Genomic DNA, 11,188 nt, shown 5'->3' with positions numbered 1-11,188 from the left:
ATTTTTCAAATCTATCAGAATAAATTAATTTTTTATAATCATTGAAAAAAGAATATAAGAAATATATGTTAAACTGTTAAACGGATTAAAATAATTTTCAATTATTTTTTACACGGCCTGATTTATGCCGAAGTTATAACATCGATGTTATAACTTCGGCGTAAATCGAGCCGGGTAAACGTAGTCATTGTCTTAAAATGAGGTAGTAAAATTATTTTGATGATAATATAAGGATAGAGAAAATTGTTCTGGAATTTAGTTGCGCAATGTTTACGTTATTGCTTGTTCAAGCGAGGTATATATTTTATTACAACTCGCAAACTTCCTATCAGAATGATAATCACGGCGCGCGGCGTCAATAAAGTATCACTGAGGCTACTGTTGTTATTATTATCATTAATCATCATTGTTATTATTTATATTATTATTTCAAATATAAAAACAACCGAGCTATTGTTTTTTTCCAGTTTACATCAGAACCAGCTTGCATTTCTAGAAAACAAGAAAAAAACAATGCTAGTTCTGGCAGTGTACATATATATATATTTGAACACAGCCCAAGTCACTTGTCATCCGAGAGAAGCAATATGACCGTTGTGCTGGTGTCTTTAATTCTCGGAGCGCTTATAGCCCTCTATTTCTACTTGACGCGAAATTACAAATACTGGCAAAACCGTGGTGTTCCGTGCATGGATGGACCCTTGCCGGGGTTCGGACACATGCTGTCGGTAATCTGCATGAAGACAAACCTCGGCGATTTCTGTTACAATATCTACAAAAATAACAAGGGTCGCAGCATGATCGGGATTTACCAGCTTACGTCGCCGTCGTTGATGATTATCGAGCCGGAGTTAGTGAAAACGGTGCTGAAAACTAATTTCTCCAGTTTCTTTGAGAACACCATCAATATTGACTATGAAGTGGATCCGCTCGCGTCATATCATCCCTTCGTTCTTTCCGGCGAGAAGTGGCAAAACAGCAGAAAACGCTTGACCTGGGCATTTTCCAATACGCGACTGAAGATCCTGCTAAAAAGCGTCAAACAGGTGTGCGCGACGTTAGAGAAATATATCGATGGAAAGCTGAGCAACGTCACGAAGACGGAGTTTGAACTAAAATCCTTGTTCTCCAGATACACCGCTCAAGTAGTAGCCGCCGCTGGTTTCGGCGTAGATGGACACTGCTTCGATGACGAGAAAAAAGAGATGTCTTTCCGAGAAATCGGAGAATCTATTTTTGAACCGTCCACACGAAATAAAATTATGTTCGCTCTCGTGTTCCTTATTCCATCGTTAAACAAAATCATTAAAATGAGAGTCATTTCAAAGCGCGTCGAACATTTCTTCAGGACGTTGGTTGCAGATCTCATGGAGCAAAGGAGAAGGGATGGAATACCCAGGGCTGATTTTCTCCATTTAATGGCCGAACGGGAACGGGCGGAGGGCGATAAATTCGACACTGAAATGCTCACGGGACAAGCGATGTCGTTCTTCATCGGTGGCTACGAGACCTCCACTGTTATGAGTTTCATCGGCTTCCATCTGGCCAGTCATCCTAAAATACAGGAGAAATTACGCGAAGAGGTGGTGACCGTGCTTGACAGATACGACGGTGAAATCACTTATGAAGGTTTAAAGGAGATGACATACATGGACCAAGTTTTCAACGAATCGATGAGAATAGTACCTGCAGGAGTACTTATGAAGAAACGATGCACGCAGGAAACCGAATTGAAAGGCTCGGATGGAGTTGTCTGTCGCGTGCAAACCGGAACGGAGGTCCTGATACCGGTTCAAGCTTTGCAAAACGATCCGCAATACTGGGAAAATCCTGATGAGTACAATCCTGAAAGATTCAACCCGGACAGAAAACGCAGCATCGAGACATTCGCCTTTCTTCCCTTTAGCGAAGGTCCGCGATTTTGCGTGGGGATGAGAATGGCTCAGCTACAGATGAAGGCAGGTCTGGCTATAATTCTGAGAAAATATAGCATGGAACTATCCCCGAGGACGCAAATACCTTTAAAGATGATTCCTGGAGCCATTTTATCAACACCAAAAGGTGGTCTGTGGATTTATTTTCGGCATCTTTAAACACGAATATTTTCTTTCAAATTTTTTCCGAGCTTTCAGCTTAGAAACTTATGAATGATTTCCTTATGTACGAAGAAAAAATTTCTGTCTTTACAAAAAATAAAATTCTCTTCAAATTTTATCAGCTTTCATGATTGTTACTTTTTTAATACAGAAATGGAAAAAATACTTGTAATTATAATGTTTGTTTGTAATGCAATTTCTTATGCAAATATTATAAGCTCTTAATTTAGCAAAAAAATAAGTAAAATTTAACTATAATGTTTAGTTTCTTTGTATATTTATACAAAAATAAGAGATTAGAATATTTGAAATTATATTATTCTTTATAAAATGTGTTTTATATAAATGTGATTATATAGTTTTCAATATAGTAAGAAAGTCAGAATATAGGCATCTTTACTTTGTCTTTATATAAGAATAAACAGATAAAATACTTGAAATCTTGCAATTCTTTATAGAACGTTTTTTTGTATGAATTACGTTATTGTAATAAGATCTATAAATTTCTGAATCTAACATTTTTTTGAATTGTTTAATTGTTAGAAATATATTCATAATAAATCAAGTCTGAGCTACGACTAATTGTCAATTACTTAATTAAAAATTGCACATGCAGGTATCTCATCACTATCATAATATCTATACTTTAGAATGCAACATATTCTAAAGACCGAGAAAAATATGAAAAATTGCACGTCCAAATACGGAAATCATTTTGTAAATATTATTTTAAATATTTTAAAATAATAAAAGATACACACATGCATTTTTCGCACGCTGTGTTACAAAACTGAGGCGCGTGCCATTTGCGCTTCGAATCAATTTCAAGGTTAAGAAATACATAAAAAAATAGCGAATAAATCACTTACCCATCGGTGCTCCATCATCACTCGATGCCTCCCAGATCTGCTTTCTCTGCTCCTCATCCTTCTCTTCCTCCTCCTGCTCTCAAAGTCCCATGTCCCATCCGTGTTGATCTTTGACGGCACTCGCACAAACGCACTCGACCTCGTACTTATTATTCGCCAGAATGACAATCGTGTTGTCGCAGCTGAAGATGACGCAAGGAAGATGGATCGCAGGAAGCAACGAACCGTTCGACAAAAATTAAAGCGTCCCACGCGTCACACGTCCCGATTCCCGAACGAATCCTGCGCGACGCGGACGCGACAGCGACAGGAACAATTGTGAAGTCACGCGTCACGCGGCCAACTTCACGTTAATCCGTTTAATCTCCCGCGTGACAACGTAAGTCGATGTAATGGCTAATTAATAGGAAGTCGCGATTTGATATTGTGTAATTGTGCGATATATTTGCGAATTACTTTTGCATAAATCCCACGCGAGGTGTATGTATTATTATCGAATTATTATTAAACTGCGTATCGATATACGGTCTTCCAGTTTTCGTTTGAATTATTCGTCGATTCCGGAAACGGCCGGCAAGTTAAATTCAAAAAACGCGAGAAATATACTTGATATAAAATCTTAATTAAGGACAATATTAATTATCTTTTAGCTTTTTGATTCATATTTTAAATGCACAAATTGCTTGCATAGTGTCGCCTCGATTTGTGAACATTTTACCGAACATTAATACCGGGAACTAATTAATTATTAATTCGTTACGATATGTATACAATATAAATTTCGCATTTGTCGTAAACAGGCTAGCAGCTAGCTATGATCCCGCGCGTATTATTCGCCATTTGTTATTAAAAGATATTTAACATGAAAATAATTTGCGCGTATGTCAAGCAACTATATAAAATATCTGAAGTGTTATTATCTAACGATGATACCTTTCGACGATGATACGATAAAGTTATTGCGTTATATGTAACGATAACTGCGATTTGTTGTGAACTTTAATTAAAACATTTTTCTTCGTAAAGTAGCTCACTAATTAAACTGATAGAAACGCGTAAAAGATAATGTCATTGAATACGTCAATTGAAATTTCTATACTATAGAACACATAGATACAACAAGAGTTTTTATAGAACAATACTGCATTACATTTAGTTTTCATAATTTATATTTTTAAATTTTAAATATAATATAAAAATTAGACTCATCACCATTTTGTACACAATGAGCGACAATTTATGTAACAACGATTAAAATACAGTTACATTCAACATATAAAGCGATAGTAAAAACTATATCGACACACTGATAAAGATTTAATCTTGTTTTAGATCAACAATTATTTATACTACAATTAACAAGATCTCTCTCTCAAACGCGTTTTTTTTTTAATTAACATTATACACAAGTTACCTGCTTTAATAATAAAAATGATACCTAGAAATATAACAGAAAGTATACAAGTTAAATTTCAAAAGGGAGGTATCGCTACCACTCCAGGTCCTTCATAGCCGTCTGATAAGTGGGACTGTGATCAGAGTAGAACTGCGAGTACCAACGGCGGTATGCGAGAATGGCACGGTCCTCGCGCACCAGGATCGGTTGCCGCTCATATTTCTTGTAGTTCCAGATCATGATGTCGCGCTGGAACATCACGCACTCACCCAGAAAGACCAGATTGGCGTACGGCGCCAACAGGGGCGGCGAAAAGATCTGATGGGTCACCCGTTGCAGCAGCGGCTCGATCGGCGTTACTGTCTGCAGGATGCACATAGGTCCAAACGACGTGTCAATCATCAGCTCGACGTAACTAGGCCCGATCTGCTCGATGACCACGTTGATCTCCATCACGTTGAAGCGCTCCAGCAGGATCAACTTGTGGCACATGTGCAGGCCGGCTTTGTGCTTCTCCCTTCTGCCGAAGCCGTTCTCCGCGACTGCGAGATGACGATCCCCGTTGCCGCTCTCGATCCGATGGATCGACGCACCGTTCAAGTTGACACGCATCTTCGCTGTTTCTGCGTCCGCGTTTGCGTCCTCGTCTGTCTGGTTGTCATACGAACAGTGCGGCTGCCATCCCCTGTTAGTGATCCACAAATGTCGAGCCAGCCAGGACAAGTTGCCGGAGAGGAATATACCCGGGCCGTGTACCGCGTCCAGATGCGCAGGATCAGCCCCGTTCTCAGCTATATCCTAATGCACAGATCAACAAGTATTAAGTTTACTGTCCATTTGAAAGAACTTCCGAGGAAAAAGAATAAAAGAATAAAATAAAGAAGGAGTGAAGTAAAAGAGAGTAAGTCTCTCTCTCTCAATCTTTCTCTAATATTTTTTTCTCCAGTCCATGATTCTGGAGAGTGATTCTTGACAGCACTCTCGAGTGAATAAACACTAATGATTAATTTAATTCACCTATGTTTTGTAACGTCTTATGAACTATAACTGTTTTCTTTCTTTCTTAGTTTCTACGAGTGGCTTTTGCATGATAAAGTGTACACATCTATTATATCAGAGAATTGAATGCGCGACAAACCTGTATGTGGCAGTTAATGAGGAACTCATTACGACCTTGGTAGCGCCATGTCCCGTTGGAAATGAATGTGTGCGGCTGGGGTTGCCAGTCAGGCTCAACTGATTCGGAGTGATACCAGACGAAGATGTGGTGATTTACTTCGCAGGACTTCCAGACTTTTGCTCGAGCGATGTGTGGCACTGTGCAAAAAAAGCAAACGACTAAATAGAGGAATAATAAATGCATCGATAGATAATTTCTATAGCTTTTCGAATTTCATGATTAAGTGATATAAATATATTCTTTCATAATTAAATATATATTATTGTATTACAATTATTACATAGATAAATTAAAGCAAAGCTATTTACGTTAAACAGAGTGTTTCGTTAATCATAGGACTCGCTTTGAAAATAGATTCAAAAGACAGTTCATATAAGTTCATATAACGTAACTGACGTTTTTTAATTATGAATATTTTTTATGATCCATATCGACTCGCAGTTCGTACGACTAATTTAATTGTTTCTTGTCAAATTTATATATTATGTACGAAATGAAGAAAACTATAGAACATCATGGCATAATATTTAAAGAATATTCGGCAAGAGTATATATAAATAATATAGAAGCAAGTATAAGAATTGCGAATAACTAGGCCAGCAAGCGATGTATATCAAGACGATCTACCAAGCGCGCCCGAAATTATACGCAAATATTTGTATGTTAAAATGCGTAAACAGGTATTTCGATGCAGGAATGTGGTTCGAGGGTGTAAAAAACATCCAGTCCGAACATCTTAGCCGATATAGCATACAGAAACTATGGGAAAAAAAGGGTAAATAGATATCGCCTGAAACGATATTATGTAGAACTTGATTAATACCCTTTTCAGTATAAGGTATGCTCTCGCAGTAGCCATCCTCTCCGCGAAACTTCCAGCTATGAAAGGGACACTCCAGGCAATCTCCCTTGACACGGCCACCCTCTGCCATATTTGCCCCTAAATGCGGGCAATACGCGTCTAAAATGTTGACTACGCCTCTTTCGGTTCTTTAAGAAATTCGTAAAACGTTATGTGATAAATATACAGGGTGTCTTATCCCAAAAGTTCCAAGGTATATCTTAAAATGTATGAAAGAAGTGAGGGAAACTTTAATTCGAAGGAAATTCCGCACCCTAACGTACCTGAACACCGCGAAATTTTCACCGAGAGCAGACACGTGTTTCACCTGACCTCTTTTTATCTCCGAGCTCTCGAGTAGGGCGAACCATCCGTTCGGATAGACTGGCGGTAGTTTACCCACCTTCCGATTTTTGCTAGCCGTATAAACGCTGCCGGTCTGCCGCGTTTTACTCTCACTTCTCAAATCCTTTAACAAATACCAATTTATAATCTTAGAACACTTTGCAGGGAAAACACAGAATCGGATAAATCCACTTGGTCGACACTCACTTTCACCCAGTTGAACTTGAAGAAATACGCAAAGTAGATTAGAAGGACCAGCGACCAGATGACTGTGATCCAGATGACCAATTCCAACATTGTCACTCTTATCCCGTTCTCTCGATTTTCCTTCAGCTTCCTTATTTCGACGTGCCAATAGACACGTGTCCTCGCGAGTCCTCGCTCCGTTCAATTGCACAGTGAGAATGCAATGTATACAGGAGTGATCGCGCGCTCTCGTTGCAGGAGAGATAAACAAGAATGTGCAAAAGCAAAACGGCCAGAAACGACGACGAGGACGGGAGTTAGAAAGACGGGAAGAAAAAGAGTTAGACGGGTTGGAAGAGGGTGAAGGATGGGAGAGAGCGAGGAAACTACTGGGCGAAGAAGACGACGCGCGCGTTCGCCGGTAGCCCGGACAAAAAAGGGCAAGGAGGACTCCTGACGAGAAGGGACAGGACAAGGACAAGGGCGACAGTGTGTGGCGAACGAGAGGACGAGAAGGAAAGAGAGAGAGAGAGAGAGAGAGATCGGGAGGAGAGCGCGATGATAAACGTTCGGTATATTTTAGTTAGTATGTAAACGCACGTGTGTGTGCATCAGCGATGCGTATGCAAGACCTATAGCCGAAGGGCTAAGGGACGGGCCGGTTGTAGAAGATTGGAGAACGGGGGCAAACCCGGGGGATACGACAGAAAGAGGAACGGAGAACGCGCGTCGCAAGTAGGGCAGGAAGGAAAAGAAAAGAAGGTAAAATAAGGGCTTGCTACTAGAAAAGGCGCTCTAGCTCGGAAAAGGAGAGACCGTCCGGAACTTGTAAGGGTTTTCGGGCAACTGAAACACACGTGAGGTCCATCTACGGCTTATATATGCCGACCGTACCCTGCCGATCGTTTCTATCAAAATGCCGTGTTTTTTTCCCAAGTTGCCCTGTCGCTCGTCGCCGATCGACTCGGTCCCGCGTCGCGTCACGTAAACGGTTACCCGATTATGTATGCCCGGCCACGGAGACGCGGACAAGCGAACGAGCAGCTTATATATCGTGCCACCTATATCACCGGATCTAAAACCGCCGCGACTCCTCTTCTTCTCCACCTTCTCCACCTCCTTCTTCCTTACTCCTTCATCGTCCTCTTCGTCTCGACTGACCGGCCGGTGTGCCTCCCTTTATCGAGACCGTATATCGATCGCGATGCCACCAGCTCGCCGATGTATCCGTTCGTCCGTTCGTTCATCCGTTTAGCATATCGATTCCAGCAGAGAGAATGTCGCAAGGATTCGCATTTATATTCTGATGTTTTCCCGCCGTCATACACGATCATGTTGCCAAGACGAACGTGCTCCTCTTCTTGTCCCGGCAGAAAAAAGACTATTCCTCTCCTTCCGGTTCGTCTCTCGTTATTTTGTCATTGAACGCTATCGAACGGCGATCGACGTCAATAGACCTGTTCGTTTTAGCTGAACTTATTGCACGATTCATCTTTCTCTTTTTCTTTTTTCATGTTGAAGAGAAAAGGAGAAAAGATGAACTGTGCAAGAAGTTCGGCTAAAACGAACAAGCCTACTGAAGCTCTCCTCTCAGTCCCTCCTTAAGTTCCGACCTCCAAAATCCTTACGTCGCAAAATTCAGCTTCGTTTTTCAAACATCATCCAAAGGGTATCGTATGAATGCAACGGAAGATTGCGCTTGTTCATCGAAGCGAAATATGAGTCGGGGCATCGGGTCGTATAAAAAAAGCACTGGTCACTAATGCATCCAAAGACAGAGGTAAAAGCTTTAATGGAAAAACCTGAAGCAAGAAGCGTATGTATAAATTATTAATCAGATCTTGTCCTAACGGAATTGCAAGCGATTCAACATGTAAATTATATGCGATTACTCATACGAGACTGCACTTTTGCGTTTCATGCCTCTGCTTTAGAACAAGAGTAAATACTTCGTGTTATATTTTTCGTTGCTCTGCATTTCTATAAAGGATCGTCAGCTTCATTTTTTCATCAAACTGGTACATTCCTTTTTCTATCGGATAAAAATGTAAGTAGAAGAGAAAATTGACCTGCGAGCATTCTCGAATTGAGAGTAAAATGTCTCTGACGGATCGAGGGATATAGACGGTCGGAAATCCGTTTTTGTAATTTAAAAATCTGTGTCGGGTTACTGGCCGTTATCTTAAACATTCTGGGTAAGCGTAAACACACCGTGCGGTCAGCCGAGGTAATGTGAGATGTGGTGTAACGCTTAACATATCCGATGCACACGAGAACAAATTAATTATTCAAACGTGTAGCGAGACGAAGAAACGATCTCTACCGAGAGATCAGCGGTGCCGATAAGCGGCCCTTTTAAACGGCGCGTTTTCCCATTTATCAAGATTTCTCTCTCTTTCTCTCTCTCTCCCTTTCTTCCTTTTTCTCTCTCTCTCTCTCTCTCTCTCTCTCTTTCCCTGTCACTCTTCTTTTCTGTCTGCCTTCCTTCCAGGTCCAAAATTCTAATGCTCGCCGCCGTCGCCGCGCCGGTCCGGAGGCGCGTAATATTATTCGGTGAGACGCCAATAATGAGGATCGTTTGCGATCGCTTCTATGCTCTATTCGCTCGCGTCGATCGAAAATGAGCAGGACGAAGACAGCTAACACGTGCCATACTGCGTGGCAACGATCAAAATGTTTAAGCAATGCGTCAGCTCGAAAGTGCTTAACCACCGATTTTTGTGCGGCAGAGAATACGCAAGCGATCATCTTTCAGCTTTCAGCCGGTACCCGCGGAAACGCACTTCACGCGCGAGTAAGCCGCATTGCCTTCACCGGAACAATTTGAGGATCTATAAAAAATCCAAGGACAATTCAGATCAAGGCAGAGAAGCAGCTTTAAATTAGTCGCGTCTAACGTTTAAGAAACGTCAAAATATTAATTACTTGTACATTGATAGCTAACACAAAAAATCATCACTTTATATATTCTTGCACGCAGAATGGCAATTAGGCAAGGATAATTTCAGGCAGGAGAAACTCCCCTTTGTAAACATTTATTTGTTGATATTAACTTATAATTAATAAATGACAATATGATCGACTGCATCGATTATTTAAATTCAATTTTAAATTTAATTCAATAAAATTGATTTTAAAAAATTAATTTGATTAATTTTAAATTTTACCTAGCATCCGCCGATACTATTATTCGCAAGCTATCCTATACTGCTAATTCTTGACAATCATCAGCCATTGTTAATTGTCACTTTGCGTTACGTTGGTTCGAGAGGAGCACTGTAATTTAATTATCATATATTTATCTCAATAATTGATCTGTTTTCTATTGCTGAACTGAGTGCACTAGTTCAGAGTTTATCTTTTTCCTTCCAATGTTGAGTAAAAAAGATAAACTCTGAACTAGTGCAGCCTGCAGTTCAGCTATAGAAAACAGACCCATTATAGTCACATATAGTGCTGCGTTTGGAAACGTCACCCGAGTGTACACGAGTATACTCCCTTCTCTTTCTATCTCAGCGAGTTAGAAGGAGAAGGTAATATACCCGGGTGACGTTTCCGAAGGCAGCCAATATATTATCAGATATTATTAAGATAACAGACGAAAAATACCTCTTTAAATTTGCGATAATCAAGTATTGCGTCTCTGTTTCCATCCTTGATGAATAGCTTTGATATAACATTCTCTTCGACACTGTTTTCCTTCTCGTAGGAGGTAGTGCGACCCATGTCTTTCCGTTCTTATCGTCTGCGCTCATTCGAAGAGACACCGACTACCATAATATTCCCTGAGATGGCATTAAGACAAAAATACCAACGGCAACGAATTGCTGGCCGCTGGTTCCGATAATTAAAGCAACCACGATTTAACAGTGATTAACTTAATCGCGGCGATTAACTCAACAACCAGCTTTAAATAAAAATTACGCAATTCGTTGTTCCTAACCTATTTTCTCTTAACCTATGTTAAACAATGAAAAAGTTAATTATTCCATTAATTACAAATTAATCCGTGCTAAGAAAATAAATGTTGTTTGGTATTAATTACTGACGTGATTGCCGTTTGGATGGAGAAGAAAAACCGCCCTATTGTCTCCAATCAAACAACACGTCTCCATTGCCGGATGGCGGATTGCCGCCCCATCGACCTTTCCCGCCCCATGAGAACGGCGCTTTAGAGCACTTTAGAACGGAGCCGCGGAGAGGATCCCGGATCCCGGCCGGCGGCCATTCCGAATCCAGTCCAGGATTCCCGCACTCGTCTTCCCATCTATGTCT

The 11,188-nt window shown here is 40.6% G+C and overlaps 2 protein-coding genes across 5 annotated transcripts; one reads left to right on the top strand and one right to left on the bottom strand.

Annotated features, from left to right (window-relative positions):
• Positions 1-587: 587 nt before the first annotated feature.
• On the top strand, positions 588-2,093 carry LOC112462316 (cytochrome P450 6a2-like). Its single transcript, XM_025028034.1, has one exon. It carries the CDS (start codon positions 588-590, stop codon positions 2,091-2,093), a length of 1,506 nt encoding a protein of 501 aa, XP_024883802.1.
• A 2,317-nt stretch (positions 2,094-4,410) lies between these two features.
• Positions 4,411-11,059, bottom strand: LOC112462326 (cholesterol 7-desaturase-like). Of its 4 annotated transcripts, none has more exons than XM_025028048.1 (9): positions 10,963-11,059; positions 10,523-10,871; positions 10,081-10,189; positions 8,542-9,744; positions 6,935-8,341; positions 6,667-6,851; positions 6,365-6,531; positions 5,500-5,678; positions 4,411-5,159 (listed from the first exon to the last, which is right to left on the bottom strand). In XM_025028048.1, the coding sequence occupies exons 5-9, from the start codon at positions 7,022-7,024 to the stop codon at positions 4,455-4,457; spliced, it is 1,326 nt and encodes a 441-aa protein (XP_024883816.1). In that variant the 5' UTR covers positions 7,025-8,341; positions 8,542-9,744; positions 10,081-10,189; positions 10,523-10,871; positions 10,963-11,059; the 3' UTR covers positions 4,411-4,454. The 4 variants fall into 4 exon arrangements, with proteins under 4 accessions (XP_024883816.1, XP_024883815.1, XP_024883818.1 ...); XM_025028047.1 differs by having other exon boundaries at positions 6,935-8,715; positions 8,812-9,744; XM_025028050.1 differs by having other exon boundaries at positions 6,935-8,715; positions 8,863-9,744.
• Positions 11,060-11,188: the final 129 nt, after the last annotated feature.

This window comes from Temnothorax curvispinosus, unplaced genomic scaffold (assembly GCF_003070985.1).
Source record: "Temnothorax curvispinosus isolate PA1 unplaced genomic scaffold, ASM307098v1 QBEX01012237.1, whole genome shotgun sequence".
In the NCBI taxonomy this organism is placed as follows: Eukaryota; Metazoa; Arthropoda; class Insecta; order Hymenoptera; family Formicidae; genus Temnothorax; species Temnothorax curvispinosus.
This window is presented reverse-complemented; position numbering and strand designations above follow the sequence as displayed.